The sequence below is a fragment of the Geotrypetes seraphini genome, chromosome 1 (assembly GCF_902459505.1).
Source record: "Geotrypetes seraphini chromosome 1, aGeoSer1.1, whole genome shotgun sequence".
NCBI classification, from domain to species: Eukaryota; Metazoa; Chordata; class Amphibia; order Gymnophiona; family Dermophiidae; genus Geotrypetes; species Geotrypetes seraphini.
This window is the reverse complement of record NC_047084.1, coordinates 449,388,040-449,411,137: the sequence shown is the minus strand read 5'-3', so window position 1 is coordinate 449,411,137 and position 23,098 is coordinate 449,388,040. Positions and strand designations below refer to the sequence as shown.

General features: G+C 45.8%; 1 protein-coding gene across 7 annotated transcripts in view; it reads left to right on the top strand.

Moving 5' to 3' along the window:
- SRPK3 (SRSF protein kinase 3) overlaps positions 1-23,098 on the top strand; it is a 229,943-nt gene that overhangs the window by 11,728 nt on the left and 195,117 nt on the right. For all 7 annotated transcript variants that reach the window (XR_004537004.1, XM_033920857.1, XM_033920880.1 and 4 more), the window contains exon 4: positions 3,907-4,015. Coding sequence is in view for 6 of the 7 variants with exons in the window: in XM_033920857.1 (XP_033776748.1) it covers positions 3,907-4,015 (109 nt within the window). In the remaining variant the exon portion in view is untranslated. The remainder of the gene's footprint in view (positions 1-3,906; positions 4,016-23,098) is intronic.

Here is a 23,098-nt window from a genome sequence, read left to right as displayed (position 1 = left end):
CTCCTGGACCGGATGGTATGGGGCCAGAATTCTATAAGATTCTGAAATTTAAAGTGGGACCGGCATTGGCGGCCATGTACGCTGACATGCAGAATACGGGACGGGTTCTCCCTGCTCAGAACCATGCCCATGTGGTGGTCCTACCAAAGCCTGGAAAGGATCTGGAATTGGTGGGCTCGTACCGGCCGATCTCCCTTTTGAACCAGGACATGAAACTCCTTACGGCAATTCTGGCGCGCCGATTGGCTCAAGTGATTCCTCACTTAGTTCATGCTGACCAGGTGGGCTTTGTCCCGGGTCGATTTGCCTCTGCCAATATCTTGCGGGCGATGGTAGCCCTTGGGGAGGGCAGGACTCGCACAGGGGATGATCTATTGGCTAGCTTGGATGCGGAAAAGGCCTTCGATAAGGTGACTTGGCCTTATCTTTTCTGGGTTGTGCAGCAATTCGGTATTTCTGGGGCCTTCCATCAGTGGATTACTTATCTCTATGCGTCTCCTACGGCCCAGTTGCTTATCAATAAGTGTCGTACGCAGTCCTTCTCGTTGTATAGGGGTACGCGGCAGGGCTGCCCACTGTCTCCGCTTTTGTTTATCCTATCTTTGGAGCCTCTGGCCCAAAAGATTAGGACCTGTTCAGATATTTCGGGCATCCGGGTGGGCGCTGAGGAGTGTAAGGTCTCTCTTTTTGCGGACGATATGTTGATCTTTGTGAGTAGGGTGCGGGAATCGATTCCCTGTCTGACTGCCCTTATTGGGCAGTTTGGGGCATTCTCGGGACTTTGCATTAATTTTAGTAAGTCAGAGGCCCTTCCAGTCTCCTCCCCGTGTGCCTCGCGTTCTGATCCTGGATTTCCATTCCGTTGGGCTGCGGGGGAACTCAAATACCTGGGTATTTTCCTCGGAGCAGACTGGTCCACGGTGTATCGCCGGAACATATCTGATAGATTGAAAACATTGCAAGACTCATGTGTGCGATGGGGTGAGCTGCCTCTCTCTTTGTGCGGCAGAATTGCTTTGGTGAAGATGGTGCTGCTCCCCAAACTTCTTTATCCTTTGCAGATGATCCCTATCTGGATTAAGGCGGTGGATGAACGTCTCTATCGATCTACTATTGGCTCCTTTATTTGGCATAATCGGAGGGCAAGAATTAGTTGGCGGAAGCTTACTCTGAGTAGGGAGGGGGGGGGGCTGGCTTTACCAGATCTACGCTTGTACAATGTCGCCGCTCTGATGAGATGGGTCCATGAGCTTTTTACGGAGGTTCCTCGTTTTGCCCCAGGGGGGCTGTTCGATTCCTGGACGACACCTCATAGAGCTTTTGCTTGTTTGACTTGCCCTCGGTGGAGGCTCCCTCGCTTGGGTCTTGCTTCGGTCTGGTTCCTTCCCCTTTGTAGGGCACTGCGGTGGTGGAGGCATAGGATTGGTCAGGGACAGGGCAACTGGGCTCTTCAACTGATCAGCCACAATCCTGATTTTCCCCCGGGGGTGGGACCCACAGCGGGAGTGGAGACGCGATTCGGCCCCTGTTTCTGTCTGGGTCACGTGTCTGCGCTGGGCTCTGATCCTTTTGTTTTTCCCTCCTTTGACACCCTACGTATTAAGTGGGACTTGCCGCGCATGCCCTTTTTCGCTTACCTCCAGTTGCGGCATTTTTACATGGCTAGCCTTCGGCGCACTCCTGGGGGTGGCTCTTTTTTACGGGTGGATCTGATTTTCTTGTCCGTACCTCCGGCTCACAATTCCTTATCCTTTTGGTATCGGACGGCAAGGGCGGAGAGGGCAAATACTTTGCTGCCTGACCTGGCTGCTCGATGGTCTGGAGACTTGGGGGAGGAGGTCACGTCGGGGGAGCTTCAAGCTTGCTTCTCCGAGGTTACTTCGGGGGCCCGCAGTGTACAGCTCCAGGAACTTCAGTTCAAACTGCTCCATCGTACCTTTTTTACCCGGCTTCGGGGTCTGCAGGCGGGTTTGTGGGATTCAGCGGATTGCACGAAATGTGAGCGTGCGTCGGGGACACTGTTGCACATGATCATTGAATGTCCGTCCCTGGGTGTTTTCTGGAATGGGGTCTTGGACTTTCTTGTTCAGATCTTGGGGGTGCCAGTCCAATGGTCTTATCGGATTTTGGTTTTGGGCCATGGGGTGGAGTTCTTGGATCAGGGTTTCACTGCTGCTCAGTGGCGATTTGTCTATGTCGCTCTCCTGGTTGCCAAGCGGGGGGTCCTTGGCAAATGGATCGATGTGGAACCACCGGTATTAGTGGGGTGGCATCGGGCCTTGAGGGAGGTGGCACATTGGGAGCTGAGGGGTATACGGGGACAGCCGGGGGGGCAGACCCTGTTGTATCAGTCTATCTGGGAGCGGGCTCTTGCTGAGCTTCCTGCGCTTGCTGCTCCCGTTTGAGGCTGTTCCTTTCTTTCCTTTCTTCTCTTTTCTTTTCTTTCCTTTTTCTTCTTTCTGCCTTTTCTTACTACCTTTTTTCCTTTCTTTCTCCAGTCGCTGGGGGGGGGGGGGTAGCAGGGTGGTTTTGGGCTGATTTGGGGGGGGCGGGGGGGGGGGATTCTTCTCTGGGAAAACGAAGGAGGTATGCGGCCAGCCTGGTTCTTCTTACGGGTTGTTTGGTGGGTGTTGGGTCTTGCGGGTCCTGGCTGATATCGGGGAGTTTAGAGGGGGGGGGCTTGCTGTTCATTTTGTGTGCCTGGATGATTCAGTCCCTCTCTCCTATATCCTTCCTTTCTTCCTGGCCTTTAGGCCTTTTGCATTGTGTACCGTTTTCTCCCATTGTATTTTATACTTTGTACCTGGCACCTTGTACCTGATTATTGTTCGGTTGTATTTCCATTGCTTGATTGTTTGTCGGTATGCTCCTTCTTAATAAACACGTTTTAAACCAAAAAAAAAAGAACAAGATGTGTGGTTGTGCTCCATCCCTGGATTTAAGGCAGGCTTCCACTGTGTTAACAGTTTAGGAAGGGCCTTAAAACAGTATTGTTTATTTGCACTTTTACAATTTGTATTATTGTATGTTGGTAGTCTGAATAGTTGGTCCAGAGGAGCTGATGTGTTTTTTTTTTTTTTTAGTGTGAATTAGTAATTTGTATTGTGACTGTTAACGATTTTTATTGTTGTAATTAGAGATAAGTTGACAAGTGTTTATGTATGTGTTTGTCATATTTTTTTATGTTTGTATTGCTGTGATCCACATAGAATTGTTGGATATGTGGAGTATAAATTTTAAAATTTTTTAGTGGGAGTGTGTGATGCAGTGGTTAGAGCTACAGCCTTGGCACCCTGAGGTTGTGGGTTCGAATCCCGCACTGCTCCTTGTGAGTGTGACCCTGGGCAAGTCACTTAATCCCCATTGCCCCAGGTACAGTAGTTAGAGTGAGAGCCCGCTGGGACAGTTGGTGAAAAATGCTTGAGTACCTAAATAATTTGTAATATGCATAGAATTGTAGGATATACGGAATATAAATTTAGATTTTCGGTCTTCATGAATGATGCCATTTCTCCAAGGATAAACAGGATGTAAATATTCTTATTAATGGGTGCTTAATGTGCAGATGGAGCAAATGCACTGTAGATGATTAGCACTTGTAAACCTGGCCATGCTGTTTATTCCATTGCAATGTTTACTATTGAGAGAAAAGGCCTACCAATCCTTTTCTAAGTGCCCCTTTTAGAAAGCCGCAGTAGCAATGCTGCCATGGTAAATCCATTGAAGCCCATTCATTTCTTATCAGTTTTAGTTCATGTACCACAGCAGCATTGTTACTGTGACTTTGAAAGGTAAAAGGTGGTGAAGGGGAAAGGGTAGTTTTGTTGTGGGATGGGGATAGGGGGTTATGCATCCCTGTCTGGTAGTCAATTTTCTTCTTTATATCTCATTTTTTTTCTCCAACAGGTGGATACTACCCAGTCAAAATTGGGGACCTCTTCAATGGGAGATATCATGTGGTGCGGAAGCTAGGGTGGGGTCACTTCTCCACTGTTTGGCTGTGCTGGGATATACAGTAAGTGAGGAGATGTTTTTCTATGTTCCTTATGATTGAGACTTTTAAATATCTCCGTGGCATTAATGTACAGGAGGTGAACCTTTTTCAAATGAAGGCAAACTATAGAACGAAAGGACATAGGATGAATTTAAGAGGTTATAGACTTAGGAGTAATCTAAAGAAATATTTTTTATTTTACAGAAAGGGTAGTAAATGTGTGGAATAGTCTCCCAGTAGAGGTGGTGGAAACACTGTATCTGAATTCAAGAAAGCGTGGGACATGATCTCTTAGGGAGAGGAGGAGATGGTGGATGCTGCGGATAGACAGACTAGATAGCCATTTGACCTTTATCTGCCATCATGTTTCTATGTTCATCGATGATTTATTGCAGTTTTCAGTATCCGCTCTACCCCAAAATTTTTCCCAACATAGTAAATGGACCTGCATGGTCCATCCAGACTGCCCAACAGTCACTCTTCATCATGACAATGTTGAACCAACAATCTAGTAATTATTCATTTTACATGCTAATTTCCTCTATAAGATGTCATCCACTCCCTGCCACTACGATAGGCAATATTTGTACTTGGATGATATGAAAGTGATTCATCTTGCCACGTCTGTCCTGACACAGAATTTTTGGTCCAATTTATTTAGGTTTAATTTCCCATTCTGCCATGGCAAAACCATTACTGCAGATGTGATAGTGTCTTGGCATTATCCCCAGGCAGACTGGGAAGCAGAACATCAGATGCAGAGATTAAATCTGGGTTCTGCTCATAGTAGCAGCATTGCCAGTAGGCCATCATTTGTATTGAATAATTTTATCATTATAGCATTGCTTCTATATGTAAGTTGATTTTTTTTAAAATTATTTTTAACTTGGTCTTTTTACTTTCTGGGCTGTGTCTTGCAATGAATATGTAAGCTAATAAAAGCAGTAGAAGCTGAAAACAAGGCAGCCCTATTAAATAGCTCCTAATGCATTTAGCCACACCTATTCAGTTAACACATGGTAACTACATCTGCACACCCATTCTATGTCCCATCCTGTATTAGCACACATATCTGAGGTGACCTTACATAACCACTTCACAGATAGAGAACATTCTCAGCGTCAATGGATGACAAAAACCCACAAGTGTGACTGATTTCCCTGTTTGTCCATAAAGCAAACAAAACTGCCAGACCAAGTAAAAATGGGGACCTCTTCAATGTTTGTTTTCAGCTCCTACTGCTTTTGTTAGTTTATATATACAGTGGAACCTTGGTTTACGAGCATAATTCGTTCCAGAAGCATGCTCGTAAACCAAATTTTCATATATCAAAGTGAGTTTCCCCATAGTAAGTAAGTGAAACTCGCTTGATACGTTCTCACCTACCCCCACCCCTGAGGCCAGCGGCGCTGCTCTTCCCCCCTGCTCGCGAACGCCCCCCCTCCCGCTTGTGAACCGGCACGCAGCCCACATGACGTGCTGATGCAAGAAGTTCCTGCTTGTTGCCTGGGCCTTGAGCATCTGTGCATGCTCAAGGCCTTCTGGTTCTCGCTCTCTCAGAGATTCTCGTCTAGCACGCGTGGCAATTCTGCACCTAAAAAAAAAGAGATAAATATAGCTCATCCAATCATACAGGAAACGGCTCTACAGCACCTCTAATAATGTTTTGATCACTAGGTTCCTTCCTGAGGTTTCACTGAGGATATGAAATAGATGTTATCCCCACTTCCAGACCTCTTCCACATAATTTATGGAGAGGTGTTACTGAGCCTTGAAGGAGACTTATGTGATTGCACTACAGCAAAATAAAAAAGTAGCAGATAAAGATCAAAGTGAGAGCTAGGGCAAAACAGTTTAGTCAAAGATGCAGGTAATAATTAGCAATGTATTAAAAATATTTTATTTTTATTAGCTTATAATGTCATTTGAAAGCTGCTTGATGTTAATACAACTTTAATTTAATTCTTTATAGTGTGTGTGTGTTGGGGGGAGGGACAACACCTACATCAACAGTAAAGTTAGAATAGGGTTATTAAATCCAGTGGCGTACTTAGTATATATGACAGCCAGTGCTGATCATTTTTTTAACAACCCAACAAGGGTGCACCTAGGAAAATCTTAAACACTGCAGTGAGCACTAGAACACCAACACACGCATTGTAAAACTAAACAAGCCAGATCTGCACAGTCAATTGATCCTGTACAGTCGATGCTAACAGAAAGCCATGTCCTTTTAATACACACAGACAGATACACCCTCGCCCAATATGGAATAATCGCAAACTAAAAATAGAAATATGTAGACAAAAGTTAAACTGAACAAGGAAACCAGACTCTGCATACAATGCAACACCACAGAAACAGCGGCATGTCCTCTAATACTGTGCAAAATATAAAGACAGTACAATGGAACCTTGGTTTACGAGCATAATTCGTTCCAGAAGCATACTCGTATATCAAAGCGAGTTTCCCCATAGGAAATAATGGAAACTCGCAAAACTTGTCTCACAAACTGAGTGTTGACTCGATTTGTGAGCATCCCCCCCCCCGAGAACCGGCATCGCTCCCTCCCACTCGGAAAGGGCCCCCCCACTCGAACCGGCACCCCCCGCCCGAACAACTTGAACTTACCCCCACCCCCCCGTTTGCCACCGGCACGCAGCCCACAGGACGTGCCGGTGCCACTTGAAGATCTTCCTGCCTCTGCCGGGCCTTGAGTATGCGCAGATGCGTGCTCAAGGCCCGGCAGAGGCAGGAAGATCTTCAAGCGGCACCGGCACGTCCTGTGGACTGTGTGCCGGTGCCAGATGGGGGGGGGGTGGGGGTAAGTTCAAGTTGTTCGGGCGGGGGGGGGTGCCGGTTCGAGTGGGGGAGGCCTTTGCGAGTGGGAGGGAGCGATGCCGGTTCTCGGGGGGGGGGGGTATGCTCACAAATCGAGTCAACACTCGGTTTGTGAGACAAGTTTTGCAAGAATGTTTTGCTCATCTTGCAAAACATTCGCAAACCGGGTTACTCGCAAACCGAGGTTTGACTGTAGATGTAAATTTGAAAAAAACTGCTATGTAATAATCACCACTTTACAAATTAACAAATAGAAATAAGAAAATGCCATTTTATTGGACTAATCCATTTTTCAATTAGCTTTCAGAGGCCAAATCTTTCTTCAAGACAGTATAGCAGGGGTGCCCACACTTTTTTGGCTTGCAAGCTACTTTTTAAAATGGCCAAGTCAAAATGATCTACCAACAATAAAATTTTAAAAAACTCAAAGCACGGGGCGTGGCTTGGATACGCAGCCGAATGGAGGGGTGAATGAACAGCTCCCATACTCACAGGATTTACTAACGACTTTTTAAGCTATAAATATTAATTTTCACTTACTATTTGTGTAGTATTGATAGCGTAAGATGGCAGCGAATAAACAACTAAAGCAACAAAAAGGAGAAATGTCGGCTTCAACTTCAGGCAATGCAAAGCGTTCAAAACCGGAGCCGGTGACTCCTACGAAGGTACCGTTGCCAAAGGAGGATTGTACTGATCATGACCTGTTTGAGGAACTTAGACAAATAAAAGAAATTGTTTCTAATCAAAAACTCTGCAAGAAGTCAAGGAGGAGGTAACTAGCCTTAACAAACGGATGGAACTCATGGAGTTAAAGATAGATCAAATGGAAAAACGAACGGAGACGAATGAACATATGATACAGCAATGTAAAATTGATAAGAAAATAATCGATAATCTATCACGAGACTTGGAAGACTGCATTAATAGAAGTAAAAGGAATAATTTGAGGATTATTGGGTTTGCTGAGGGAGTGGAAAAAAATGATTCGATTGCATTTTTAGAAAATTTCCTTCCTAAGATTCTGCTCTTAAAAATGAAATTTCCACTTGAATATGAAAGGGCACATAGAATCCCTGAAAGGAGGTCTAATCAACAACAGGGACCACGTCCTCTAATTTTTCAGCTTTTACAACATCAGCAGGTGATGGAAATTATTAAACTAGCAAAGGAAAATAAAAATCTCAAATGTCAGGATTCAAGAATACATATAGTACCTGATTTTTCTAGTAATACTGCATACAAGAGGAAACAGCTGTTGGAAATGCATCCGAAACTTAGATCTCTGGGTGCAAGATATGGGTTGATGTACCCTGCTATAATGAGGGTAACATATGGCAATAAAACTTTTAACTTTGAGGATCCGGCAAAACTACAAGAATTCCTAGAGAACTGTGAACAACCGATGTCTTCATGAGAGAATATTTATATCAGCCACAACTTTTGATTTATTTTTTTTTGTGTGGTATGTGGAAATGTTGAGCGAGATTTATGCCTTTTATTTGGGCATTTTTTTTTTTTTTTTTGAGATTGATGATATTCCTTGTATGGGGAATTCCTTGTATGGGGATTTGATACACTTCTGGAACAAATTTGAAATAACTATTTCAACTATTTTCATCAGAACGCAGTCACTAGAGTGTTCAGGATGTATGCAAATTTCTGTGATGTTCTATAGGAAAAATGGAATCAATGCTTTGATATTCGTCACCTGTAAGTCAGCCTGGTTATTATATAACCATTAGAGGGCAGTGTTATGAAACTGATGGAACGGATGAGGCGACTTCGGGTGTGAGTTGGATGAACACTATGAGCTAGATTTCAGCGTAATTGGGGAATCCATTTTGATTTATTTGGAGTTGCTGTGCTGAGAAGGCTGTGGTTACTATGGCAATCAAGCATGGCAAGGATATGACTACAATTGCTGGCGTGTGTAGAACTGTAATGCAGCAATGGTTGAAGAAATCGCACGATTGACATCAAAAAATAGGGACCAGTCAGGCTAGTGCTGATGGATACATTGGCTACTTCTTTGCAAAGTTTGAAGAGAAGAAAAGCAATGAAAAATGGAGGAGAGCGAATACTGTAAAGAAATTTTTCAGCTGCACACATACGCTCCTTACAATGGGTTATTTCAGTGATGCGGTATGTGTCAATTGATGAAGAGGTTGCGGAGGTCAGAGATGATATCTTTTTTGCAGTTACAGCTATGTCTGAGATGGATTCCAGGTGAGCCTATAAGATAAGCTCTCCTGTGTCACCAAAGGCAGCATTTTCTTATTCAAGGCTATTCAGGACTTACACTTGGAATCAGCCACTGCTGATGACTTCCTCTCTTCCTTAATTATATGCTGTGCGGAAGACCAATTCTCCACGCCTCCAGTCCAATTTGCAGTACATCAACTGCTTTTGTTATTCTAAAAGGCTAATGACAGAGGTAGTTGGCTATCGTTTCACGAAATGAGAAATGCTGACCTGGATGTGGTGGCGATATCTGAGACCTGGCTCACCGACTCCCACGGGTGGGACGTGGTAATACCAGGATACAACCTCCTTCGCCAAGACAGGAAGGGCAGAATGGGAGGTGGTGTAGCATTATACACTAAGGATGATATTAAAGTCACCAGAATCACAGATATCAGGTACACAGGGTACCCTTTGGGTAAATTTGGCCAGGGGGAATGACAAATGCCTGTATCTTGGCATACAGACCCCCAAGGCAACAGGATGACATAGATATAGAACTAATCAGTGACATAGAGAATATTACCTTGCGTGGGGATACAGTGTTGTTAGGAGACTTCAACATGCCTGATGTGGATTGGAACACACTTTCCTCTGCATCCAGCAGTAGCAGGAGACTATTGAACTCTATGAAGGGAGCTAAACTGAGGCAACTGGTATTGGAGCCAACGAGGGAACAGGCAATACTGGACCTGTTGCTTACCAATGGTGAAAGTGTCACTGAGGTCTCAGTGGGCGACAAGTTGGCCTCCAGTGACCATAATATGATATGGTTCAAGCTCAGGAAGGGTTTCGCCAAAACTAACACATTGACCAGGGTCCTTAGCTTCAAGAACGCCAACTTTGAGGGTATGGGGGATTTCATCCATCAAGCACTACAAAACCAAGCAGGAACAGATAACGTAGAGGAACTGTGGTCGACTCTGAAAGCTACCATTCAGGAGGCGACCAATCGCTATATAAAATCGGGGAGTAAACGGCGTAGGAACAATAAGCCACAATGGTTCTCTGCGGAGATCTCGGACCTCATAAAAGAGAAGAAAAAAGCGTTCATCTCCTACAAACATACAGGATCTCAGGACTCTAGAGAAGTCTATTTGACTAGAGCAAGAGCCGTCAAAACAGCAGTTAGAGAGGCCAAAATCCGAATGGAGGAAACTTTAGCAAAGAACATCAAGAAGGGCGATAAATCCTTCTTCAGGTACATTAGCGACAGAAACCGCAGTACAAGCGGGATAGTACGCCTTAAGAAACCAGATGGGACCTATGTAGAAGCAGACTTGGAAAAAGCTGAACTGTTAAACGAATACTTCTGCTCGGTATTCACCCGCGAGGTGCCAGGTTCCAGTCCTCAACTACAAAAAAAGGACGGCTCAGACCCGTTTAGTATCTTCAAGTTCACAACAAGCAGTGTCTACTGTGAGTTGTCAAAACTCAAGGTTAACAAAGCAATGGGGTCAGACAACCTACACCCCAGGGTGTTCAGGGAGTTAAGGGACGTCCTGGCGGAACCACTATCCGCGCTCTTCAATCTCTCCCTTAGTACAGGTAGAGTCCCGTTGGACTGGAAAACGGCTAACGTCATTCCACTCCACAAAAAAGGTTGCAGGACAGAGGCTGAGAACTACAGACCAGTGAGTCTCACATCAATAGTGAGCAAACTAATGGAAACTCTAATCAAACACCAATTAGATATGATCCTGGATGAGGAGAATCTGCGGGATCCCGTCAGCATGGATTTACCAAGGGTAAATCCTGCCAATCCAACTTGATCAGCTTCTTTGACTGGGTGACGGGGAAGCTCGATGTTGGAGAGTCCTTGGACATTGTGTACTTGGAGTTCAGCAAAGCATTTGATAGTGTCCCTCACCGCAGGTTATTGTGCAAAATGAGTTCTATAGGATTAGGTGACACTTTGACTAAATGGGTTGGGGACTGGCTTGGTGGTAGGCTTCAGAGGGTGGTGGTGAACGGCACCCCCTCCGTAACGACGGCAGTGATCAGCGGAGTGCCGCAGGGCTCGGTCTTGGGCCCGATCCTTTTCAATATCTTTATAAGAGACTTGGCTGAGGGGCTTCGCGGTAAAATAACGTTATTCGTCGATGACGCCAAACTGTGTAATATAACAAGCAAGAGCACAACGGACAATATGAAACACGACCTACTCCTATTGGAGCAATGGTCTAGGACCTGGCAACTGAGCTTCAATGCCAAGAAATGCAAAGTCATGCACCTTGGCAGCCAAAATCCATGCGAGACTTACACCCTAAATGGCGAGATCCTAGCAAGGACTGTTGCAGAACGGGACTTGGGGATAATCATCAGTGAAGACATGAAGACTGCCAATCAAGTGGAGCGGGCTTCATCTAAGGCTAGGCAGATCATAGGATGTATACGTAGGAGTTTCGTCAGCCGCAAGCCTGAAGTCATTATGCCATTGTATAGATCCATGGTGAGGCCTCATCTGGAATACTGCAAACAATTCTGGAGGCCTCATTACCGCAAGTATGTACTGAGGCTTGAGTCAGTCCAGCGAATGGCCACCCGGATGGTCTCGGGACTCAAGGATCTCCCGTACAAGGAACGGCTGGATAAATTACGGCTATACTCACTCGAGGAACGCAGAGAGAGGGGAAACATGATCGAGACGTTCAAATACCTCACGGGCCGTATCGAGGTAGAAGAAGATATCTTCTTTTTCAAAGGTCCGGCGACAAGAGGACATCCATGGAAAATCAGGGGCGGGAAATTGCACGGCGACACCAGGAAATACTTTTTCACCAAAAGAGTGGTTGATCGCTGGAATAGACTTCCACTTCAGGTGATCGAGGCAAGCAGCGTGCCTGATTTTAAGAAGAAATGGGATCGTCACGTGGGATCTCTGCACAGAGATAAATAGGGGAGGGTCATTGGGGTGGGCAGACTAGATGGGCCGCAGCCCTTATCTGCCGTCTTTTTCTATGTTTCTTCTATGTTTCTAATCTGTGCTGTGTTGTTGCTGATATTGAAAAGTTGGATGCCCTAACACTCAGCCTAACCCGAGAAGAATTTGCAAGTATATGCTAGTTTAAAGATTACAAGATTTGAAGGATTCCACATTGTCTCATGAAATCTGGTTTGCTTGGTCTGCAGCAAATACAACAAAATCAAAAGCTCATGTTAGAACTCTGGTCATGGCAAGTTAGAATTATTGGCATTGTCGGCACCGGTGTATTCTGCTTCCTCGGTATCCATGCCGATTCTTTTGGCGGAACCGAAAGCTTCATGACGTGCCCTGCAATCGGTATCCGAGCCGATACCGCCCTCGGAACCGACTCACCGTACCGTTTCTCATACTACCCCAGGTACTGTATCTATGCAGTCGGTACGCAAATCTTGACATGGCGATGTTTCCACTCCAGTCTCCCGTGGTAGACTCCCACCGGTGCGGGACCCTGATCTGTGGGATGACTCCGATGAACCTCTCGGTACCGATGATGAGATTTCATCTGATGAGGCTGATCCCTCTATTCAAGAGCCTTATAGTAAGCGAGATCAAACTTCCTTTACCAAGTTCCTCAGGGAAATGTCAGAGACACTGTCTATTCCAAAAAATCAAAAGCGTTCCTTGATGCTCTGGACTTGGATCACCCTCCTAAAGAGTTTCTAAAGTTGTCCCTCCATGACATTTTGAGGGAAACTTTTTATAAAAACCTTGAGACTCCTCTAACCATTCCAGGAGCTCCTCGTAAACTGGATACTCTTTACAAGGTTATTCCTATTCCAGGGTTTGACAAGCCTCAGCTTCCACATGAATCCTTGCTTGTGGAATCTACCCTGAAGAAAGCTGCGGGCTCTAGTGTCTATGCTTCTGTCCCTCCTGGCAGAGAGGGTAAGGCCATGGACAAATTTGGCAAGCGCTTATATCAGAATGCTATGCTGGCCAATCGTTCAGGTAATTATGCGTTTCATTTTTCTTTCTACCTGAAACATTTTATTCAGCAGCTGGCTTCTTTTCAAAAGTACCTGCCGGAACGTAAGGTACCTTTGTTCCAGCAATGTACTTCTAGTCTTTTCAAACTTCGGAAGTTCATGGTTCGTTCCATTTATGACACCTTTGAACTGACCTCCAGGGCTACTGCTATGGCTGTCGCCATGAGACGTTTGGCTTGGCTCCCAGTCTCAGAGCTTGATGTTAACCACCAGGACTGCCTTGCTAACACTCCCTGCCTGGGTGATGAGTTATTTGGAGAGTCTCTGGATACCACCACTCAAAAGCTATCGGCTCATGAGATTAGGTGGGATACTTTATTGAAAAACAAAAAGAAACCTCCACCTACTCGTCCTTTTAGACAGCAGACATCTTACCAACATCGTTTTTCTGCTCGTCCTCTTCAGCCTCCTCATGCCCAGCCTCAGAGGCAACGTCAGCAACAACAGCAATAGGCTCATCAGCAGCAGCAACAACTAGTAAAGCCTGCTGTTCAGCCTAAGACTACTCAGCCCTTTTGACTTTCTTCTCCAGGACATAGCCAGTCTTCCCTCTTCATCCCCTTTACCTCAACCCATAGGGGGACGTCTCCAGTTTTTTCTCAACCGTTGGGAACTCATCACTGCAGACCAATGGGTTCTCTCCATCATTCGTCACGGTTATTCCCTAAATTTTCAGACTCCTCCACCAGCAAGTCCTCCAAAAGAGTCTGCTTCCAACCCGTCCCAGTCCTCCCTTCTGGGTCAGGAGGTTCAATCCCTTCTTCTTCTAAACGCCATAGAAGAAGTTCTCTAGATCAGAGGGGGCAGGGATTCTACTCCAGGTACTTTCTAGTCCCCAAAAAGACCGGAGACCTCAGGCCCATATTAAATCTCGGGGATCTCAACAAATGTTTGGTCAAGGAGAAGTTCAAAATGCTCTCTTGGCAACTCTTTATCCTCTTCTCACTCAGGGCGACTGGCTATGCTCCCTCGATCTCAAAGAGGTCTACACACATATCCCTATCACTCTGACCTCCAAACAGTATCTCAGATTTCTGATCAATCGATGTCATTACCAGTACAAAGTGTTACCCTTCGGTCTGGCCTCTTCTCCCAGGGTATTCACGAAGTGTCTAATTGTGGTGGCTGCTTTTCTGCGCTCTCACCATCTACAGGTCTTCCCTTACCTGGACGACTGGTTGATCAAGGCTCCTTCATCTCAGGACGTAGTTCATGCCACCAACCAGACCATCCTGTTTCTTCAACTTCTGGGTTTCGAGATCAACTTTCCCAAGTCTCATCTCGTCAACGACTTCAGTTCATTGGAGCGATATTGCATACTGTTCTCATGAGGGCATTTCTTCCATCCATCCGCCTTCAGACCCTTCTTCATCTGTGTCAGCAGGTGCTCCCCCAACCTTCCATCTCCGCCAAACAGATGATGGTGCTCTTGGGTCACATGGCTTCGACAGTTCATGTCACCCCCTTTGCACGTCTTCACCTGCGTACTCCTCAGTGGACCCTAGCCAACCAATGGTCCCAGGCGACAGATCCTTGCTCATGACACATATCTGTGACATTGTCTCTTCGGCAGTCTCTTCAATGATGGTTGACATCCTCCAATCTCTTCAGAGGCCTTCTGTTCCACCTGCCTCCTCATCAGATGGTCATCATCACCCTTATGCCTGGGGAGCTCACTTGGACCACCTGCAGACTCAAGGTCTTTGGACTGTCCAGGAAAAGAAACATCACATCAATTTCCTGGAACTCAGAGCGATGTTTTAAGCCCTCAAGGCGTTCCAGCATCTTCTCTTTCCACAAGTACTTCTTCTTTGCACAGACAATCAAGTTGCAATGTACTACATCAACAAACAGGGTGGCACGGGCTCTCGCCTGTTATGTCAGGAGGCCCAAAAGATTTGGTCTTGGGCGACAGCTCGCAATTTATTCCTGAAAGCTGTCTACATTCAGGGCGAACAGAATTCCTTAGCAGACAATCTCAGCAGAATTCTCCAACCTCACGAATGGACTCTCGATCCCATGACTCTCCAGTCCATTTTCGATCAATGGGGCACTCCTCAAATGGACCTCTTTGCAGCTCCTCACAATCATCAGTTGCCCCAATTCTGTTCCAGACTCTACTCTCCTCATCGTTTGGCGGCGGATGCGTTCCTCCTGGATTGGACCAGTCGGTTCCTTTATGCCTTTCCTCCTCTGCCTCTCCTGTTGCGGACCTTGTTCAAGCTCAAGAGGGAACAAGCCACCATGATTCTCATTGCTCCACGGTGGCCCAGGCAACATTGGTTCTCCCTTCTTCTTCAACTCAGTTCCAGGGAGCCCATACTTCTTCCAGTGTTTCCTTCTCTGCTTACTCAGCATCAGCAGTCCCTTCTACATCCCAACCTGCAGTCTCTGAACCTGACATCTTGGTATCTCTCGGGCTGAGCTCGGCTCACACATTTCTCTCTCAGCCTGTCCGGTCTATTCTTGATACTTCCAGTAAGCCGGCCACTCTTCAATGTTATCAACAGAAGTAGACCCGTTTTTCTTCCTGGTGTCTTCTGCATCATCATGATCCAACTTCCTTAGCAGTAGAACTGGTGTTGGATTATCTTCTTTCTTTGTCTGACTCTGGTCTCAAGTCTACCTCTATCAGAGTCCACCTCAATGCTATTACTGCTTTTCATGAGCCAGTTCACGGAAAACCTCTCACTGCTCATCCTTTGGTTTCCAGATTTATGAGGGGGCTTTTCAATGTGAAACCACCTCTCAAGCCTCCTCCTGTTGTCTGGGATCTTAATGTGGTTCTTTCCGCTTTAATGAAGCCTCCATTTGAATCATTGGCCACAGCTCATTTCAGATTTCTCACTTGGAAAGTGGTCTTCCTTATTGCTCTCACCTCTGCCAGGAGGGTCAGTGAGTTACATGCATTAGTTGCAGATCCACCTTTCACTATTTTTCATCATGACAAGGTGGTTCTGCGTACACATCCAAAGTTTCTCCCTAAGGTTGTATCTGACTTTCACCTTAACAAGTCCATTGTCTTACCTGTTTTCTTCCCGAAACCTCATTCTCATCCTGGAGAACAGGCTTTGCATACTTTGGACTGTAAGCGTGCTTTGACTTACTATTTGGAATGCACCAAACCACCCAGATCATCTCCCCAACTTTTTCTGTCTTTTGATCCCAATAAGTTGGGTCATCCTGTTTCTAAACGAACGATTTCAAATTGGCTTGCTGCCTGCATCTTGTTCTGTTATGCTCAGACCGGACTGACACTGGAAGGTTCTGTCACGGCCCATAAGGTTAGAGCTATGTCAGCGTCTGTCGCTTTCCTCAGATCAACTCCTATTGAGGAAATCTGCAAGGCTGCTACTTGGTCCTCAGTTCATACTTTCACTTCTTATTATTGTCTGGATGCATTCTCCAGACGGGATGGACACCTCGGCCAATCTGTTTTACAAAATTTATTTTCCTAATGGCCAACCTTCCCTCCATCCCTTTTTTTGTTAGCTTGGAGGTCACCCATCAGTTAAGAATATGCTGCCTGCTTGTCCTGGGATAAAGAACAGTTACTTACCGTAACAGGTGTTATCCAGGGACAGCAGGCAGATATTCTTACGTCCCACCCACCTCCCCGGGTTGGCTTCTTAGCTGGCTTATCTTAACTGGGGACCACGCGCCTCCGTCGGGCGGGAAGGCACTCTCACATGCGCGGTGCGGCCTAACTAGAACTTTCTAAGTTCTTAGAGTGCAATCACTCTAAAATTGTCCATACCGGGGCTCCGTCGGTGCCGTCACCCATCAGTTAAGAATATCTGTCTGCTTATGGTAAGTAACTGTGCTTAATAAAATTATGTTTTATCTTATCCTGTTGGGGGGTTTTCATAACCTGATTCCAAATGTGCGTTTCCAAGTTTTCATCATTATTTGGGGGATGGGTAAGGGTGGTTTTACAGGTTTGGGGGGGATGGGTAAATGTAGGGATGGGGAATGAATAGTTTGAAGAGGGGAAATTGGTTTTTTTAAATGGTATAAACAGTGTAATGGTGTCTAATCATTTTATTACATCTAATTTGACTTATTATTGTTGGATTATATTTTTGGATTTGGATGGTGATTAAAATTTTTTCATTGAATGTCAATGGTCTAAATCATCAAATAAAAAGGACAAAAATGTTAGCGTTTCTGAAACAACAAAATGCTGATTTATATTTTATTCAAGAGACGCACCTATCAAGGGTGGAGTCAGAAAAACTGGAAGGGGGTTGGGTGAGAATTTTTTTGCCCCTGCAGTTGGCAAAAAAGCTGGGGTTGCTATATTAATTAATAAAAAATGTACAGCTAATTTTCATTTGATTGATACGGAACCTTTGGGTAGGTGGGTACATGTAAGAATGAGCATGGGAAATAATACCCTGGAACTGTTTAATGTGTATGCCCCTAATACGAATCAAATGGAATTTTTTAAGAACGTACAACAACTACTACTCCCACTGGCTGCTTCTAATTTAATAGTGGCTGGAGATTTCAATGCTGTAATGGATCCAATATTGGATAAAAAACCGAGTAAAATTATGAAGTCATTAGGGTTAGATAATTTGGCACGATCTTGCCATTTAATAGATATATGGCGTATACTTCATTTTGATGTTCGGGAATTTTCTTTCTGTTCACAAGTCCACAGATCTTTTTCAAGAATAGATTATATTTTTGTTTCGAATCAAATAGTACAGAAAGTGATGAAAGCTGCCATAGATCCTATCATTTTATCTGTTTATGGTGGAGTATGGATTGAATTTCATTCTGATGAGCAAGATTATAGCAAATCTGTATGGAGATTTGATAATACATTGGTTGCAGATTCAAATTTCCTTGATGAATTTAAATTAAAAATGATTGAATTTTTTCAAATTAATACTTCAGAAGATATTAACATAGAAACATTATTTGGGGGGGGGGGTGGGAGTTGTCAACGTGATGCACTCAACCTGAAAAGACGTCTCTAGACCTCTCTCCTGACCCTGGCATTGTTTCATCGGCTCTATTTTGAATATTTTAGGTTCTGCCTGCTCACACTTTACCTATCTGAAAAGGATACGCTGCAGGCTGTCTGCTGGTACCTCTTTTGCTGGGGTTTCAAGTTATGCCGGCAAGAGCCTCGAAGGCTACCAAACCTAAACCCTCGCAAGGCCCTTTCACTCCTGTAAAGATAGCGGCGACACCATCATCTGCCCGGGTACAACTTAGCCCGACGGTTACTCTACAGGCGGATGCAATTGAGGAATTGAAAAAGCATCTTACTGCATTTCTTGATGGCAAGCTCACTCGGCTGCAGACCACGGTGGATGGCATGAAGGATGGCATGAAGGACACAGTTGAATAGCAGGCCACTCGCATCAAGCACGTGGAGGATCGGGTGTCGGCACAGGAGGATCGCACGGTGGCTCTGGAAGTGGGGGTTCAATCCTTAGAGGATAAATATCGTCACCTGGAGGACAGAGCTGAAGATCTGGAAAACCGCAGCCGAAGAAATAACGTTCGGCTTATTGATGTGCCTGAGTCTCTGAATGTTGCGGACCTCCATGCTTTGATATCTACGTGGCTGCCCAAGGAGTTGAGTATGGATCTTGGTGGTACTCCGATGTTGGTCGAGAGAGCGCACCGGCTGGGGAGCCGCCGAGAGGGTGATACAAGACCGCGACCTGTGATTGCCCGCATTCTTAACTTCTCTGATAAACAACGGCTCATAAGCGGATACAAAGCGAAGGGCGATCTTACCTATGAGAGACACTGAATCCTGCTGTTTCATGATTACTCCCCAAGAGTAGCGGAGCAGCGGAGGGCGATGGCTCCTTATTGTACGCAGCTCCACCAGCGGCAGATGAGGTTCGCGCTCCAATATCTGGCCAAGCTGCTTGTGCAACATGAGAACCGGGCTCTTTATTTCAACACCCCTGCTGAGATCCGCACCTTCTTGGAGGGCCTGCCCGGCTGACTGTCTCCTTCGGGGGCTTCTGGGACTTTTCTGCTGACTTTTACTTTTGCCTTCCTTAGGAGAGACTGAGGGCTCTAAACTATCCTTCGGGTATCTGCCTGGTGCCTTGTCTAGCTGGGCTGCTATCCCCCGGGTTCTTCTATTTTCTTAGTTCTTCTTGCTCTTGTTTTTGTTTTTTTACCCCCCGAGTTGTAGGAACTTTTAGACGGCCTGTCCGATGCCTAGGGAGTTGGCCCCTGTTCCTCCACGTGTAGGCAGTGGCCTTTCTGGAGCGCTCCTCCTCGGGTTTTCTCTTTTTTTTTTCTCTCCTCTTTCTTTTAACTTTTCTCTTTCTTTTTCATTTTTTATCCCCTTCCCAACTCCCTATATAGTCTCTGTACCTCTCTTTTTGTGAATTTGCCGGATGGGTTTCGAGAGGGGGTTTGTGAGGGTATTTGCCTGGGTTTCTGTTTAGGCCTTTTGGATGTTGCTGGGGCTCCTATCAGGTATTTGGGCTTGTGTTCCGTATTTACTGTTCAGGTGATTTACTGTTATGCAGTTCTGCTTAGTCTGCCTGGATTATTTTTGTGACCAATGTCTATTGTTTTCACTACCTCAATTCTGGGGGGAGGGGGTCTGGGGGCACACTAGTTCATCCTTGGGCTTTTCTCTTTTTTCTTGCTCTGTCTATCATAGGGAGATTTTGGAAGGGTTATACAGCGCACTGGACTTGGGAGGGGGGATGGCACTTTGTCTGGGGCCAGCCTGGGTTGCACGGGAGCTGGGGAGGGGACGGGAGTGGGGGGCTTTGGTAATTTTAGGCAGTTCTTTTTTTCTTTCATCCTTTTCTTTGTCATCCCTTTTACTTGGGTCGGGGAGAGGGTGTAGGAGGTTGAGTGCATGCAGATCTTTTGGGAGATTGGGGTCTGGAAGGTTTGGGGAAGGCTTTCCGGGAGGGTGGGGGGGAGGGGGGAAGGGATAGAAACATAGAAACAGACGGCAGATAAGGGCCACGGCCCATCTAGTCTGCCCACCTCAATGATTCTCCCTCTACCTTTCTCTGTGAATAGATCCCATTTGGCCTTAAAATCAGGCACGCTGCTGGCCTCAATAACCTGTAGTGGAAGACTATTCCAGCGATCAACCACCCTTTCAGTGAAAAAGAATTTCCTGGTGTCCCCATGCAATTTCCCGCCCCTGATTTTCCATGGATGCCCCCTTGTTGCCGCGGGACCCTTGAAAAAGATATCTTCTTCCACCTCGATGCGGCCCATGAGATACTTGAATGTCTCGATCATGTCACCCCTCTCTCTGCGTTCCTCGAGTGAGTATAGCTGTAATTTATCCAGCCGTTCCTCGTATGGGAGATCCTTGAGTCCCGAGACCATCCGGGTGGCAATTCTCTGGACCGACTCAAGTCTCAGCACATCCTTACGGTAATGCGGCCTTCAGAATTGCACACAGTACTCCAGGTGGGGTCTCACATGGGTTAACTATCTACTATCCTCAGGAAACTTCCCGTCTGAGCAAGGCCACATTATGATCACCCCTATTATAAAAAATGCGAATGAACCACCCAATGCCCCTTCTAACTATAGACCGATCGCCAGTATCCCCTTATTCACCAAAATTGCGGAGGGGCTGGTAAAGGCGGAACTCTCTGCATACCTAGATAAATTTAACATACTCAGCAACTGTCAATCAGGCTTTCGCACTGACCACAGCACGGAAACCATCTTAGCTTCCCTTCTCGACCACCTCCACACGCTCTTCAGTCAGGGCTCAAGTGCCTTAATCATACAACTTGACCTGAGCAGCGCCTTTGACCTGGTAGACCACACCATTCTCCTCGAATGCCTGGCTCACATCGGCATCTCAGACCAGGTCCTTAACTGGTTTCAGGGATTCCTAAGAAATAGATCCTACAAAGTATGCAAGAACAACTCTCTCTCTTACAGCTGGGACAACACCTGCGGGGTCCCGCAGGGCTCCCCCTTATCCCCCACCCTTTTCAACATCTACCTGGCCTCCCTAGGCAACCTTCTCCATAACCTCAAGCTCAAATTCTTCATTTATGCAGATGACATCACAATTTCCATCCCTCTCACTAACTTTTCACATGAAATACTCGACCACACAACAAACATTCTCAACCAGATCGAACTCTGGATGCTAGCATTCAGACTGAAACTAAACCCGGATAAATCTAAATTCTTCCTAGCCACCCCCAATGACAAAATCAAAGAAACTACAATTCAACTGAAAGGAATGACCTTCCCCCTCGAACCAACCTTAAAAATCCTGGGAGTCACGTTGGACAAAAATCTTTCCTTAGAAAATCACACCGACCTCGTCATCAGGAAAAGCTTCTCTGCACTTTGGAAACTTCGCACCATAAAAAAATACTTCAACGACACTTCCTTCCGCCTTCTTGTACAATCCTCCATCCTCAGTATTCTTGATTATTGCAACATCATATACCTTAACGCCACGAAGAAAACAACCAGGAGACTAAAAATAATCCAGAATACCGCCGTGCGCCTCATCTTTGGCCTAAAGAAATGGGAACATGTCACCCCATTCTACCACCAACTCCACTGGCTGCCTTTCGAGTCTAGAGTCCTTTACAAATTCGCATGCTTCTGTTACAGGGCGGTAAATGGTTCCTCACCAAGTTACATCAATCCTCACTTCAACCTCTACCGCACCAAAAACAAATCCCGTCGTATTCAGCTGTTCGCCTTCCCCTCACCCAAACTCTGTCACTTCAAAAGATTCCTTGACAGAACTTTCGCCTTCCAAGCAGCCAAGCTGAACCCATGGCTTGCACAAATGATACTAGAGGCCCCCACTTACCTCGGTTTCAGAAAATCACTTAAAACTTACCTATTCCGCAAACAAGACCCGAACGGTACCCCCCCCTGACAATATCTCCCCCCCTCCCCAATCGGGCCCCCTCATGAGGCCTTCCCCCGTTTTTCCCCTCTTCCCGCATCCTCTATCTAGTTCAAATAAAGCCGATAAACAATTGAAACTATGTTACTCTGTAATTCTAATAACAAATCTGTAATTCTAATAACAAATCTATAATTCTGACAAATAATTGTAAATCTGCCTGTCTATGCAGACCCTAATGTAATTCAATGTAAACCGCCTTGAACTCGAATGGGTATGGCGGTATATAAAAATAAACTATTATTATTATTATTATTATTCACCATGGATCTATACAATGGCATAATGACTTCAGGCTTACGGCTGATTTAACTTCTGCGTATGCAACCTATGATTTGCCTTGCCTTGGATGAAGCTTGCTCCACTTGATTGGCAGTCTTCAAGTTCTCACTGACGATCACTCCTAAGTCTCGTTCTGCTTCAGTTCTTGTCAGGATCTCACCATTAAGGGTGTAAGTCTTGCATGGATTTTGGCTGCCCAGGTGCATGACTTTGCATTTTTTGGCATTGAAGCTGAGTTGCCAGGACCTAGACCAGTGCTCCAGTAGGAGTAGGTCATGCATCATGTTGTCGGGCATTGAATTTATGTCTGTTGTGCTTTTGCCCACTACGTTGCTTAGTTTGGCGTCATCGGCGAATAATGTTATTTTGCCTCGCAGCCCTTCAGCCAAGTCTCTTATAAAGATGTTGAATAGGATCGGGCCCAGGACCGAGCCCTGCAGCACTCCACTGATCACCTCCGTCGTTTCGGAGGGGGTGCCGTTCACCACCACTCTCTGAAGCCTTTGTTTGTTGGGTGGTATGTGTGGGTTCCGGGGGGCTGGTGTGTGTGTGTGTGGGGATTTGGCAGACTGGAGGCTGGAGGGACCGGGGGAGCGCTGTTATCACTGGGAGCAGGCCTAGCTGGGGGGTCTGGTCTCTGGGCTGTTTATCTTTTGGTACTCTGTGGCTGAACTGGTGGCTTTTTATGCTACACAGCTATGGTTAATCTGACTCTGTTTACTCTTAATGTTGATGGTATCCACTCGCCTATAAAACGTAAGAAAATTCTTACTTGTCTCCAGCAACACCATGCGGATATTGTATTCCTTCAGGAAACCTACCTAACTAGCGCTGAACACGAGAAGCTGCGCAGG